General features: G+C 37.5%; 2 protein-coding genes and 1 long non-coding RNA gene across 3 annotated transcripts; 2 read left to right on the forward strand and 1 right to left on the reverse strand.

The window, feature by feature from the left end:
- Positions 1–1,209: 1,209 nt before the first annotated feature.
- LOC762971 (actin-related protein 2/3 complex subunit 5-B) lies at positions 1,210–6,212 on the reverse strand. Its single transcript, XM_001198802.4, has 4 exons — positions 5,990–6,212; positions 4,046–4,118; positions 3,107–3,283; positions 1,210–1,744 (listed from the first exon to the last, which is right to left on the reverse strand). The coding sequence occupies exons 1-4, from the start codon at positions 6,127–6,129 to the stop codon at positions 1,682–1,684; spliced, it is 453 nt and encodes a 150-aa protein (XP_001198802.2). The 5' UTR covers positions 6,130–6,212; the 3' UTR covers positions 1,210–1,681.
- Positions 6,213–6,276: 64 nt separating this feature from the next.
- LOC591809 (60S ribosomal protein L35) lies at positions 6,277–9,382 on the forward strand. The gene is made up of 3 exons (XM_791360.5): positions 6,277–6,380; positions 8,236–8,372; positions 8,900–9,382. The coding sequence occupies exons 1-3, from the start codon at positions 6,378–6,380 to the stop codon at positions 9,129–9,131; spliced, it is 372 nt and encodes a 123-aa protein (XP_796453.1). The 5' UTR covers positions 6,277–6,377; the 3' UTR covers positions 9,132–9,382.
- A 2,841-nt stretch (positions 9,383–12,223) lies between these two features.
- On the forward strand, positions 12,224–14,975 carry LOC115929373. Its single transcript, XR_004066451.1, has 3 exons — positions 12,224–12,273; positions 13,677–13,801; positions 14,298–14,975. It is a non-coding gene; the product is annotated as an uncharacterized LOC115929373 (long non-coding RNA).

The raw sequence follows: 14,975 nt of genomic DNA on the forward strand, positions 1-14,975 counted from the left end.
ATCTACAAATATTTAGACAAATATATTTCCCTCACAATATGCCCCTTACAATGCAATACTTGCTACAAGTAGAGATTACTAACCTCAATTAATATTTTGGTTTAATGCAAAGGTAACAATAGATAGTGGTTATGTCCTATATTTCTCGCTTCTTTGCTAAGTTTTTCCCGTGATAAAGAAAATGAGAAATAAACAACATCTCAAGTCATGTCTGTAACTAATATTAAAACATAAAGTTATTAATGTTCATTATGATACTTTAAAAAAAAAGAGCATAATCAGACATTCATTTATAGATTTGAACCAACATGCATTTTTAATAAATTTGGATCAAATTTTCAACTTGCTTCAAAGAATTACGATATATGCTAACAAAAGTCTTCTAGCAAACTTATATTCAATATATTTTATGAATTAGATCATTTACATGATAAATAGGCCACTTTTTGTCCTTCCAAATGATAAACCTCTCCTGATTTCAATGCCTGCTCATTCAAATGAAATTTATGGGTGCCTCAAAAAAAAAATGCCAGTTAAAGATAAACTTGAGTTCTGGTAAAAAAAAAGAAAATGAACTCTCACAGAATCTAACAAAACTTACACTGAATGTTCAAGATTACAAATAAATGTCATGTGCCAAACAATTTTGGAAGAAAATGTATACTGGCTGAGTAATGAGCATAGAAAGATAAGGAAATCAGGGTGGTAGTACCAGCCCCGACACCATGTGTGTTGTCCCATATACATCTTTCTGTGTAAGTGATTGTTACTTTACCAAGACTCTGCCAAATTTATGATGATTTTGATGACTCCAGAACCTTGCATTACACACCATTACTTACATGCTATATGATCAACTTTTCTGATCCATTCTACACCTTTTCTTTCACAATGCAATCGCATTACCAGAACTCAAGTTTATCTTTAACCTTTTCTATTTAAATACTGTGATTGCATACCGGTACATAATAGACAGTGTAAAAGACATCTGTAGTCTGCTGTGTTAAAAAAATGCTGTATCATATGTAAATTGGGACTATGATCTAATTCCTTACTATAGCCTTACCCTAAACATAAGTGGTTAAAACCCAATTGCAACCCTTAACATTGTTTATCTGCGCTGAAAACATGCCTGGAGCAAATAAATCAACAGAGAAAATGGCTCATCACCTTGCAGAGAATATTAATCTTTCGTTGCAATGTGGGCTATCAATTCAAATCAATATTTTGTTTTTAGAACAACCTACCCGAAATTCAATCTTATACTGTTCTACAGAATCCAATATATTTATGGTGCCATATGATTGAGTGAAGCGATCACAGCTAATGTCCAAAAGGCTAAAAAAATGTCTTTTGATATGACTATACAATGTGAGTCGTAAAAAAGGAACCCCATGTTCAACTCTAAAGATAGTTGTAATCTGGTGTTTCCAAGTAGTCCATGTAGCCTATGATGTAGATATCATGGAATAGGCTGGGATTTCTTGTTTTCTGACTCACACTGTACTTAACTTAGACCTACTAAACATAAATGCAGATGGAATGCATACTAAAGAATGAAAGGAAATGTGGCATTACAGATCCACCTTACAAAACTCGACATTTGTAATTGTGGCACGTTTGTTGACTAGAATCAGGTATATAAAAAGATCAAAATATACTAGTCTGAAGCTGGAAATAATCAAACCCCTTTCCTGTCGGTCAATACTCGGATGATTGAGCCTACACCACCAACTGCATATACCTGAATAAAGGGAAAGGAAATATTAGTTAATTTGTTAATTGGGTGATTCCAAGCTAGAGAAAAAGGAAATTCTCATAAAAGTTTACAGCCTTACAATATTGATATTTAGCTGTTATATAGCGCTTAACACATCAACAATGTGTTAAAGCGCTTTACAGATATATTATCACCCTAGTCATCGGATTCAGGCTTACCCAACATAATGTATGCACATCCTCCACTTCCTGGGGAGCTTTCCAGCCAGGCATCATTATAACTCTCTATAACCACATTAACTCTCGCATCCTACTGGGTATCCATTTAACAAATGGGTGGAGAGTGGCAAATGTAGATTAACATCTTGCCAAAGGACATTAGTGCCGCGGTGGGACTCATACCCCTGTACCTTGAGATTTGCAGTCGGGTGACTTATCCACTAGACCACAACACCTCTACCTCTAATAGCAGGGCTCCACACTCACTACTTCCATAGGGGGTGACTGCTCGTTGTCATTTTAAGGGTCTGTAGTTCTGTACACGTGAGGCCCCATCATGTTAAATTATCTGAATTATGTGGGTCTAAACTTTAATTTCAGGCACTACTCATATTATCAGCAAAAGACATACATGAGGCAGTGAGAGATTTAGCTCTAGAAACGTCCAAGAGGGCTCTGGTAAACCAAAAAAAAAAAAAAGAGCTCAGGTAAAAAATAATGACATACATTAAAATCAATGTAACGGTGACAAAATCCCAATCTTATAAACAGTGGATTTGTATGCCTAGATGCATGTACAGACAAGCAAAAAGGGTAGGGGACTAGGGGCCGACATGTACTGTATATCACACATGGGTATCAGACACATAGGTGTCTGATACTCAGACACCCATGTGTTTCATCCTTTTATCCTTATATTTCATGAAACTTACGTTAGTAGAAAGCAAATTGATTCAATTAAATTTCTCTCGCCTCTGGACTGGAGGCTTCAAACACAATCCTGCCTTTGAGGTCGTCTTTACATGTACCGTTGGCAACTGGATGGACATGTGCTACCTTTTGAGGTGATGTCTCTTATTTTTCTTTGTGAGGGCTAATTTTGGATTAAACAGAGCCTGAAAAAAATCCAGATGACCTTCTTTGTTTAGTTTGTTGTTGTTGTTGTTGTTGGATTTTATTTTTTTTTAATTTTAAATTTAATTTTTTTTTTTTTTTTTTTTTGGGGGGGGGGTGAGTTGGTCTGAAAAATGTTTGAGTAAAAAGGCAAAGAAAAATCGTGATAAACATTCGTTTGGCCTGTCAGCAAATTTTGGAATATTCTGCCCCCTCTTTTACAAAATCCTGCCCCTTGTCATTTGTGTGTAAGATATTCATAAACTAATCTCACCTTTTCATGCCATGTCAGGCAGACGCTTGCACTTTTCTCTGAGGGTGCTGCAAACTCTCTGTAGATGTACTTCATCAGAATATCGATGGAGTTGCTATCTAATGAGTTCACCGCATCGCCGACCTCTGATGCTTTGAACATTGTGAGTACTCTGATCACAAGTTGGTGTGCCTTGTCCTGTGCACAAAATTGGACAGAATAATGGAAATAACATTACCTGTTAATAAAAACTTTCTGGGTACAAGGAAAAGAAGGCATATTGTTAAAAAAGAATTCCACAGCGAAATCTGGAAATAAGCCTCTTTACTTTAAAGAGTATGCATATATCTCATTCTCAATTTTGCAATTTTACACTCTGCAATAATTTGTATTGCAACCCTCACTACATGTATCAGTTATCTTTTATAGCCTTGTGAAACGTGGTGGTGGTGGTTATTTTACCCGACTGCTAAGAAAGCATAAAGTTTGTTAGTAAGCAACCAGAGGACCAACAGCTTTAGGTCCTCTCTGAGGGACCTGGTAATGAGGATTATTGCATTACCAAAGGGCACTAGCGCATCGACTTGGTTTCGAACCCGGGTCGCCGGATTACGAGACCACTGCTCTACCAACTGAGCTATCGCGTTGCCTCACTATTAAATTTGTTCCATATTTATGTGAATATGATATTGTTTACTGTTGTTACCTGTATAATTGCTTTTCCTATAAGAGTAACAGACTTGTATTTGACTGTTTATGGGTTTTACAGTATGTTTATCTACCAGGGCAACAACATAAACTTTCCTGGATGACGATACAATGAATTTGCACAGAATTTACAGCAAAACACGTTAATCTACCAAGACAAAAATATAAACTTGATGATGATACAATGAATTTGCACATTTTGACACATCTTTATGTACCTCACACCTGTGTCTCCATATTTTTATCACTCACTTTATCTACTTGGTTCTTTGACGTGATTGGTGCGTTTCGCAGAAGAAGCTGCAATGCATCAACATTCTTCTTACTGTTGAAAAAAGAAAAGAAAAGAGAGAGAGAAAAGGAAATTATAATAAAGGGGAAGAAAAAAGGTAAGACAAAATACTTTATGATTGGGGGTGGGGGATGAGGTATGTAAACTGTTTCAAAGCTTCTTTTTTAAATCAATGATTTTAGTAAAATTATTTTGTTAACCTTGTTTCTGCATACTCTGAAATCGAAGTTAAGACAAATTAGGACGGATAAACTTAATGCATATTTTGAAGTTGAACTTGATTTAATTTGACTACAGTGACAGGCTCAGCTCAGAAGGCTTTTAATATTACTCCAATCAATACAGAGTAAAATCTCCCCGATGGTTGGTTTTACTGTTCAGAACTTCAGATAGCAAAATTGTTATTTACAATGTTTTTACATAGGTCTAGATATACCTTGTACAAAATTCTGAATTTGAAACAGTAACAAAAGGAACCTCCCCCCTACCTCGTTCATCATCCGTCATCATCTTTATTGAACTTTCGTCATCATTTCTACTTTGTCGTAAGCTTTATTTATTCACTGCATTTATTCATGTCCATCTCATTTATTTAGTACATGACCAATATATCTCCATCTCCGTGAAATATAATGTTTACTTGTTTCTTATTCGTGACATCATGATTTAGGGGGAGCGTTGACCCTGTTGAAGCCCTATTTCGGTATATTAAATTTATGATGTGTTTTTTATTGTCTGTACTAGACCGAAAGCTTCAGTCTCTATACCGTCGGTTGTTCCACTGAGACTACGTCTGGCTCCACTAGACCTCCGGTTATAGAGACAGAACGACTGCCTATGCCAGCCTGTGTTGAACTTATTCCGCTAGATTTTAGCCGCTAGGCCCCTCCCACAAACTTGCCACGGCCGTATTGTTATGCCCCCAAAATCCCCCAAAATGTCATTTTACCTCGTCCATATCCAATTTTAAATTAGGCCTAGGCTATAATACATCGGTTCCACTTACTAATTTGATGGAAATAATCCGTTTAATGGTCCCTTTTAAGGAAATTATGGGTCAAAATCGACATCCATGTTGAAAATCTTGCAAGCCGTGTTAAACTCTCGTTGCCGTCAATCTCATCCCTTCTAGTCTACGCCGAAGGCAAAATGATTATGAAGGAAAAAACTGTGATAACGCCATTACGAGCGTGTAGATGGCGCACAGTTTTTCCTTCATTATCATTTTGCCTTCGGCGTAGACTAGAAGGGATGAGATTGACGGCAACGAGAGTTTAACACGGCTTGCAAGATTTTCAACATGGATGTCGATTTTGACCCATAATTTCCTTAAAAGGGACCATTAAACGGATTATTTACATCAAATTAGTAAGTGGAACCGATGTATTATAGCCTAGGCCTAATTTAAAATTGGATATGGACGAGGTAAAATGACATTTTGGGGGATTTTGGGGGCATAACAATACGGCCGTGGCAAGTTTGTGGGAGGGGCCTAGCGGCTAAAATCTAGCGGAATAAGTTCAACACAGGCTGGCATAGGCAGTCGTTCAGTCTCTATAACCGGAGGTCTAGTGGAGCCAGACGTAGTCTCAGTGGAACAACCGACGATTATAGAGACTGAAGCTTTCGGTCTATGTCTGTACGTGCAACCTTGCTTCCTCGTAGCTAAAATAAAAAATAGAATTATGTTGTGTGAATAGTGAACACTCATTATAATTTTCATTCACAATCCATCCACACACTAAATAACAGTGGCACTACTCGCGCAGCTCAGCTTTAATAGCAGCACCATCAGCCATCCCGGGCGAGAGGGGCCCTTGCCTAGACCTGCCCCTGCCCTGGCCTTCCCGGCCCCGCTTGGGCGTGTGACTGAAAAGTAGGAGTAATTATTACAAGTCTATTACCTGTTCAGTAGTCGTTCAATTTCTTCTTCGGCTGGTACAGCGACTTGATCGGCCTCTACCACTTCATCTTGGTAATTATTTTCATCAAATTCATCTATATTTACTTTACGAAAAATTGTTGTACTTGTACTTTTAGACATTGTGATAGATATTATTGGTCTCCTACTCCCTGATCCTTTTCTCTCGCACTGGATGTTCTTCCTGATTAGTAGGCGTATTGCTGTAACTCAGCTACTGAGATAAGCTCTTGAGCGCGTGTATTACGACATATCACTTACAGGGTGAGCACAAAGATATCACAAGGCGGAAGTAAACCCTTTCAGTGAAACGGAAGTACAAGTGTATTTTAGTACCAACGACCTTTTTGGCATCTCCGAGGAAAATCATAATGGTACGACCGTAGAAAGAGTATTTAAAATCCCTTAAAATCTCTTGAATTACTCCATCATCCATACTTTAAAACAAATAATATGAATGAGTAATCTGTATAAAATTATATTTATGTACTTTTAGATAAATGTTGAAGTTTTTCTTCTTGATTTCCCCCCTTTAATCGAAATGAAATATATTTTTATAATTTCCACTCTGTCGTAGTCCCATTCGCTTTATTTTTTGTCTGCAGTGCACCGAGTGCGAAAAAGAAAACAAAAAACCAAAGGTCTATATCTAGATCTAGGGTCAATTCTGTTCTGCACTTATCATACAATAGTTATTAAAATTTATAAACGTAAAGTTATACCAGTTTATTAAAAGAGAAGAGAAAAACGAGTGAGAATGTGACAAAAGTGAATGACATTGACAATGTTGGTGGGATTTTGATTTCGGCACTTCACTGTCTCGAGCGTATTTGTGACTTGTTAGAAAAATGTTGAGACACCTTCGGCTCAGAATTCACTGAAAATCGGAACTTTAGTGACACTTGATGACATGTAACCAATAATTCCACAGATTTTGGCCAGATTAAACATCGGTAGGGCTGCTGGTTCAAGAATATGATTATGAATCGTCCGCATAAACGGGGATATCCTTGACCGAACAAATCACATTGGCGATGCGAGAAACGATGATGCTCCATGATGCACTTCTCGCTTACCAGTGGCAGTAGGAGCGCTGATCCAAGAAAATAAGGATCGTCCACATTTTTGCTGACAATTCTGATTTCCAATTGGCAATGCGAAAAAACAGATTCCGCAATGATATTCTTGATGCAATTCACATTGACTTTCTAGAGACTTTCATGTTATGAGCGATAAATCCTCGGGAAGATAGACCACTCACAAAAGTGGACGGTGAACTGGGGGTATTTTATTACGCGGGATACATTTCTAGCAATTTTAGCTCGCGGATCAGGAACCCTAAACCCCCAGAGCGCCGAAGAAAAAAACATCCGCGAAAATGTGGAAGATTCTTATTTTTTAGGATGCGATTTGTCAGCGTTTACGAGAATATCCTTGTTTGTTTGGGTGATCCTCATACTCTGACCAGCGCTCACTCCTAATGACTAAAAACTTCAAGAACATTCTAAATAAGACTAAAATGACTTACAAGGATACTAAAATTGATCTAAAATACCTTCTTGATGCAGAATAACTAGTCCAAGGTCAACATTGAACTTTGAAGCTTATTTGGTCGAATCTGATGCTTTTTTTTATTAGGACAATGGGGTCAATTTATTACTTTTTCTAACAGTTTGTAGATCTATGTAAGGCAGCTGAGCAGTGGAGGTATATCGATATACATCGATAGTAATGAGTGTATAACTATTTTATTTCCAGGCAATTTTGTTAATGATTTTAAAATATTTTATCAGAAAGGAAAACCTAATAAACAATTATAGAATATAAGTTTCCAATCTAAAAAAACCTAAATAATCATTCACATACCCCCCCCCCCCCCAATACTAATAATAGTAAACAAGAGAGAGAGAGACACAGAGAGAAATATATCATTTTGGTTTACAACCCAATTCACAAAAAGAGAACAAAATAGCCTGGAAATAGAATAGTTGTGCACTCATTCCTTGACAGGAGCCTCTGATCTGGCAATAGAACCCCGCTCCCAAATGGAAGACATTCACTTCATTGTGCATGCACTTCTACTCAGAACTGCTTGTGGCAGAGCTCTGTTAAGTTGATATTCTGGGGATTTTTAAAACTATAGCCTTGCCTTTGCCTTTGAAATCACTTTTTAGATTGCAGTTCAAGTTTAGTAATGTACATGTATTTCTTTGAATGTATTTTCCACAGTCACGGATCAAGGCCCATGAACTTCGAGGGAAGAAGAAGGAGGAGTTGGAGGAGAACCTCAACAAGCTGAAGCAGGAATGGGCTCAGCTTCGAGTTGCTAAGGTGACCGGTGGCCAGGCATCCAAGCTTGCTAAGATGTGAGTCAAGAAGCAAATTCATATAAATTTCCATTAGGTGCTCTTTTTCTTATGTTAATTTAGAGCTGATTTGAGGAGATAACCACCTGTTCGTGACCTTGCAGGAAGTTCTAATCCCCCCCCCCCCCCGCCAAACTAGTACAGATGGGCTTTAAAGTTTTGAAGAAATCTAGAATTTTAGAAACACTTCTCAAGCTGTGACATGATTTTTGGGGTCCATACCTGTTGATCACTATGTCGGGTGACTGTTACAGTAGGGTAGATTAACAGCACCCCCCCCCCCCCCCCCCCCCCCCACCGGCAAGGGCTCCTTTTCAATTTTTCAGCTCACAGGTCAACATTTTTCAATGTTCTCCATCGTTCCTGACCGTTCCATTTCGGGTATTTCAAAATCAAAAATCACCCTGATATTTTGCAAGACTGTCGTATAGCATGTTTTGTCCCCCTTGTGCAATTATACAAGCTGTTTTTTAAAAAAGATTGAGAGTTAGGGGATATAATTAATGTGCCTTCTTTTGTTTCTGCAGCTGTGTCATCCGTAAGAGTATTGCCCGTGTGAGGACCGTCATGCACCAGACCCAGAAGGTGGAGCTGCGCAAGTACTACCGCAACCGCAAGTTCAAGCCCCTGGACCTCCGCCCCAAGAAGACACGAGCCATCCGCCGTGAGCTCAGCCGATCAGAGCTGAACCGCCGTACCAGCAAACAGATCCGCAAGGCCAGCATGTACCCCATGCGCAAGTACGCCGTCAGGGCGTAAACGTGATCACATTGCAACTCTCAAAACTATTTCAGAAACTTGTTCAGTACCAGATTGCTTCTGTCCTCATGGGATCCGTTGTAATGGCTTAGGCACTCCGTGAGAAGTGCTTGGACATCACACAGAGGAGGGAGAACCATCGCCGATGGATTACAAACACTCACAACAATGGGCAAAGAAGATTAACCTCAAACTCATATAGATCGAAGAACGTCAATGCCAGATTAATAAAGTCTGTTTTCAGCACATAATTGCTACGAGTTTCATTTTGTTTTTTTGTGATGCAGTGTTTTATTCGGCTTTCTTGGTGAAGGAGTGTTGAATTGAAATTCATTGAACTAAAGTTGTCATTTTAATTTAATTTGAACTGGTTTATTTAATATAAGACATACATTAAAATACAATACATAGAAAGATAGATAAAATACAGTAATATGCACAATAATATACAAAGTAGAAATAACAGACATGTTAGGATAAACATTGAAATTAACAATAACGACATAATTTCAACCAAATATAATGACATGAACTGTATTTGTGCAAGACAAGGTATTTTGTCACATGTTACCAACAACATAACTGAAAGACCAAATACCATGAACTTGCCCACTACAGCTGAGAGACTGAAGTATTATGAGGTGTAATGTATGCATCTATAAAAGGTGGTTTGAGAAGCTGTCAAAAGAGGGAGGAGGGTGAGGAGAGAGAGAGAAAAAAGAGGAGAGGGGGTGGGGAGAAGTGATATAGGAAGAGAAAGAAAGAGAGAGAGAGAGACTGCAAAGAGGAGGAGAAAGAAAGAATACTGCTGTAAGTGAGGCACCAAGTGTAGCTATTGTAACCCCTAAAGGCTCTTTCAGATATGAATTGGCATTTTTTGTTTAAATGTGTAAATGAATGGAAACTGCTCAACAAAAGTGCTACACATATTCATTAAGGGTTTTGCGCTTAGGTCATAATTAAAAAAGAAAAGAAAAAAGTTTACCGTGCCATATCTGAATGAGGAAATGAGATAGATATAAATCTTTTAGGTACCATTTTCAAAATGGAAACTGCACAACAAGAGTGCTACACATATTTTGTCGAGCTTTGTGCTCTCAGATCCTGTACTCTCAGATCCAGAAGAGTGAAACATATTGTTCCCGTTTTCACGAAGTGACGGTAAGTGAGGAAAATCGCATTCAATTTGCGTGACAATTTTTCTCACTACTGTCACTTCGTGAAAATAGGGACGAATTATGACACTTACAGTCTTACATCATACTAAAAAAAGTAAAACTGCAGTTTACCACATCTGAAAGAGGGAATGAGATAGATATAAATTCAATGATGTACATTTAAAAATCTTTTGAATTGAATTTATTTCCACATTTGCATTAAAATAATACAGAAACACAGTTAAACAAACATCAAATACATGTACATGCAAATTAAGAAGATAAAAGGACAAACTTGCACGACTTGAAAACCATACAATGTAAATGTGGCAGGATCAAAGAAAGTTTTTGTAAAACTTATGTCCATGATCCCATACTTTTAAGAAGCATTTATACAAGTCTAAAGACACAATAACACGATATATAATGATGTTAATAAAATGCAAGAATGATTTTGCATTCACCATCTATTAACAAAAATTACTCTTATACTCTTTTAGTCTATTCTCATATTTTCATGTAAAAGTTAAAATCTTTAATAAATTTTGGCAATTCATTCCATAATACAGGCCCTCTACACTGAACGGTACTACGTGAAAAGGAAGAATTACCATAAGCAACACAGTAATCAAATTTAATACAAGTGTTATAATTATGTACTGCAATATTACGTTGAAATAAGAAATCAAATGATTTCTGTAATAATTTCTTAAGAAATAAAAACATGAATATTCCTACATTATAAACATACATTTCATAAATTGGCAAGACTTTCAACTTTTAAAAGTAGGCATACTATGTGAGCGTAAATTAGAATGTGACTCGTTTTTTATAGTTTTAATAATCTATCTAGAAGATATATATTGCACGATCCCCATATAATGTTACCATAATTCAAATGAGGTAAATCATTTTATTGTACAACGTCAATAAAACATTTCGGTACAGTATCACTCAATCTGTTTATAGCTCCGATGCTTCTGGATATTACATTAGATATCTTGTTAACATTTGATTCCCATTTCATACCTTCATCAATAAAAATTCCCCAAAATTTAACAGTTTTGACTCGTTGAATCGAGGCATTGTGCATGTATATATGTTCATGATCATCATCAATATTTTTAATTCCAAATACCATAAAATTAGTTTTTTTTTAACATTTATTACTTATTTACATGCTAAAAACCAAAGTACCCTTGTTCCAACTTCTCCACAAAAAAAATGTTTTATGACCTTGAAAGGGACAGCCATTGTTGCACTTCCAACTTTAATCTCCCAAAGTGCAAAATCTTATTCAGATTTTGCCTTTTGGGCTTATATATTTGTTTATTTGTTTATTTATTATTTTTGTCAAATAAATCATTTGTCTGTTCAAGAACACATGACTGATGAAAATCAACATTCAATGCCAATCATTGAATGAGAAGTAAAAATATCTATTCTCTTTGTTAAAAAAAAAAATGTGCATGAAAATTACTTCTATCACACATTTCTTTCTTCTGAAGTAAAATGGAAATGCCTTAGAAAACAAAGAGATTCGATCATACACAGTATGTCCTCCGTAGGAGGACTAGAGGGCCAACTAAAATCGTGACCTTTGACATTCCATAGGTTTTGCATTGGATGCATTATGGGGGTTTTGTCCGATTTGAACGACGGTTTTGGAGGGTCAATGAATATTCATGAGCAATGACGTAAAAAATACGCCAACTACTGTTTGTTGATTGGCCATCGACAAAATGTTTTATGTATTAGGTCATGCATAAAACATTTTTTGCATTCCCAGAACTCCCTACGATTTGAGCACGAAAATGGCGGTTGTATGAACTGCAACTTTCAAGTTATTCAATTACGAACAATGAAACATTTTTCTTTTAAGTGAATTTCTATTATAATAGAAGTTTGTCAAGTACATCTCAGTGAAGCAGAAAATCTTCAGGCGAACATTGACATCGAAGTGATACCCTATGATATCAAGAAAAGTAAGTAAAGATCCATTTTGTGTGAAGGTCTCTGAAATGATTGTGATGTGTTCGTCATTGCAGTGAGGGGCTCTCCGCATTGTCACAACGTATTACCCGGTTAACCCCCTACCCCATCCTCTTTTCTTTCTTCTGACCAAAGAATATTAACTGATTGAATGAACTCTAATATAAGTCATCGACGGTAATATTTTTAAAAACAATCAGGATTTTACCGTAGGTTATTTCATTAGAGCACATCTCATAATTTTAAGTTCAGTTCATAGCTTGATTACCGATAGTAATCGGTCGTAGATGTGGACCTGTTGTAGACTGCGCAAATGGCTCATTGCTATAGTCCAAGCCGACGAGATCTCGTCGAGCGGTTTATGATTTTCAATTCGCCGGTGCTAGCCGCCTGTAACACTCCACCAAGAAGCGACTGCGTTTCCTGAGCTGGCGCGGCTATAACTTTACAATGTGTTACTGTAAAGCCTAAGCTAGCTGCCTACATAGCATAGTCTAGCCTGAATGTTCTGTCTCTTTCGTTCGTTAGCCTCTGATTTGGGTAGGGTCGGCTCCTCTCTTTAGCCGACCCTACCCAAATCAGAGGCTAACGAACGAAAGAGACAGAAAAATTCGGGCTAAGCAGAGCCTAGCCCTAGGGCTAGGCCTAGGTTAGGCTAGGTCTAGTCTAGATCTAGCACTTAGATCTAAGTATAAACAGCATTTAACCCCGCATCTAGTATAGGCCTAGATCTAGGGCTAGATTCTAGGCCTAGCCCTAGGCCTAATGCATTCTAATTTTTAAAAAAAGACTAAATAAATGCCTGGTTTAGGTGGGTCAATGTGGGAGTAATGGAGGGGGGGGTGCACAATCATTCTGTGCCCCCTTATTCAGATGTGGCATAGGGACGGGTCTAGATCTAGGTCTAGAGCCCCCTAGGGTCTACTAATAGGCAATAAGATCTAGATCTATAGCTTGTGTTATGCCATAGCCTAGCAAAGACTTCCATAGCCATGGGTCTAGTCTCGTTTTGCTCCACTACTACTACTCGTGCGCATGTGTCATTATTGTGATCCAGGTCCAGATTCAGCTTAGTTTTAATGTAGATCTAGGCTAGATCTACCAACAACAACAAAAACAAAACAAAAAAGGTATCTCCTCCCCCCCCCCCCTCCCCCTCCCACTTCCCCTGATTTCGCTCTTAGTTATGTCATTGTGCCTTGTTTGAAATAATTAGTTTATTTTCAGGATTTTATGCCACCCCTTTTATGTTGGTGAGAATTCTGGATCCAACCCTACATATGACATGGATATTTCTTTCTCTAAAGGACATGAACAAAGTTATAAACTGATAACTAATGCATGCATTTGATATTAGCAGGAACCTTACTAAGTTTCTGTTTTCTTTTAATTGTAGATCCTATGGAACAAAGAAGCAGATAATGATCACAGAAGTGCAACAAAGAGCACCAGGACCTGATCATCAAATGTTATGATGTAGATCTAATCAGGAACAAGACACCTAAGTTGAACTCTGGCAAGGTATGTTTGTATGAAGTTCGAAAATATTCAGGCTGTATAATCTCGACTTGGACTATATATACAAAGATTTGGGGAACTGTCATCTTGTGTTGCATTATATCTTGTAATTCTCATTTATTCTCTAGCTTTATTTAGGTGACAAACTATGGTGTTGCTACAGTTTATTCTCTCAGCATATTAAAAGACATACTCAAAGGCATTGTTTCCTAAATATTACATTATATCTAACAAACTTTTGTTCACAAAAGTCTAGCAAATAATAACTTAAAATAAATTGGAAATTACTTTAAAAAATAATTGGAAATACATCTAAACCTTTAGGCCTACTCTTCTCTTCAAAAAAGGCCCTATCAGATAGACATAAGTTTATCATTTTTTAATAAAATTAAAATGCAAGACCTAAAAAAAGTGGGGAGGTACTATTTTTGAAAATCCAATATAATGCAGCAGTTTTAATCTTATTTGATTTCTCCTCTCTTTTTTTTTTATTATTCAGGTTGTCCCATGCAGAAGGTTTGATACCCAGGCTTCTTTTGTACAAGTCCCTAGTCCACCCTCATCTTGAGAACTGTTCCGGTGTCTGGGATCCCTACAACATCTCAGATGTCCAGGACGCTACTTCACAATGGGGACCACAAGAGAAGCAGCAGTTTGACTGAGATGATCAGCACCTTTTAGTTGCCTACTATATCTACAACTACAAGGCACTCTGCAAGAAGACTGGGAATGGTGCACAAGATAGTCAATGGTCTCTCCGCTCTTCCTTGAAAATTTTCCCACTGCACTACTTATAGCTACTTGCGCCCTCTATATAGCAAACAATGCCTAATCTGTGCCTGTTGGTCCCCCATGATCCTCTTTTTCTTATATTAATTGAGAGCTGATTTGATGAGATAACCACCTGTCAGTGACCTTGCAGGGTGGTCTTATCCCCCTGGCCAAACTAGTACAGACAGGCTTTAACAAATCATGAGCAGGAAGTACCATGACATGACCCTCCAGTTGCACCAAGCCAGAAGCGACATAGGTAGACAAGTTTGTATTTGCCCAACACTCTGTCCCAAAGTTAATGGAACTGACTTCCAGCAAATATAGTGCATGCTGACAGTCCAGAGAACTGCCAGGAACTACTTCTGAGGCATATACTCTCCTTATCCCACTTAGAAACAATCTG

This window comes from Strongylocentrotus purpuratus, unplaced genomic scaffold (genome assembly GCF_000002235.5).
Source record: "Strongylocentrotus purpuratus isolate Spur 01 unplaced genomic scaffold, Spur_5.0 spur5_scaffold_4, whole genome shotgun sequence".
NCBI lineage: Eukaryota > Metazoa > Echinodermata > Echinoidea > Camarodonta > Strongylocentrotidae > Strongylocentrotus > Strongylocentrotus purpuratus.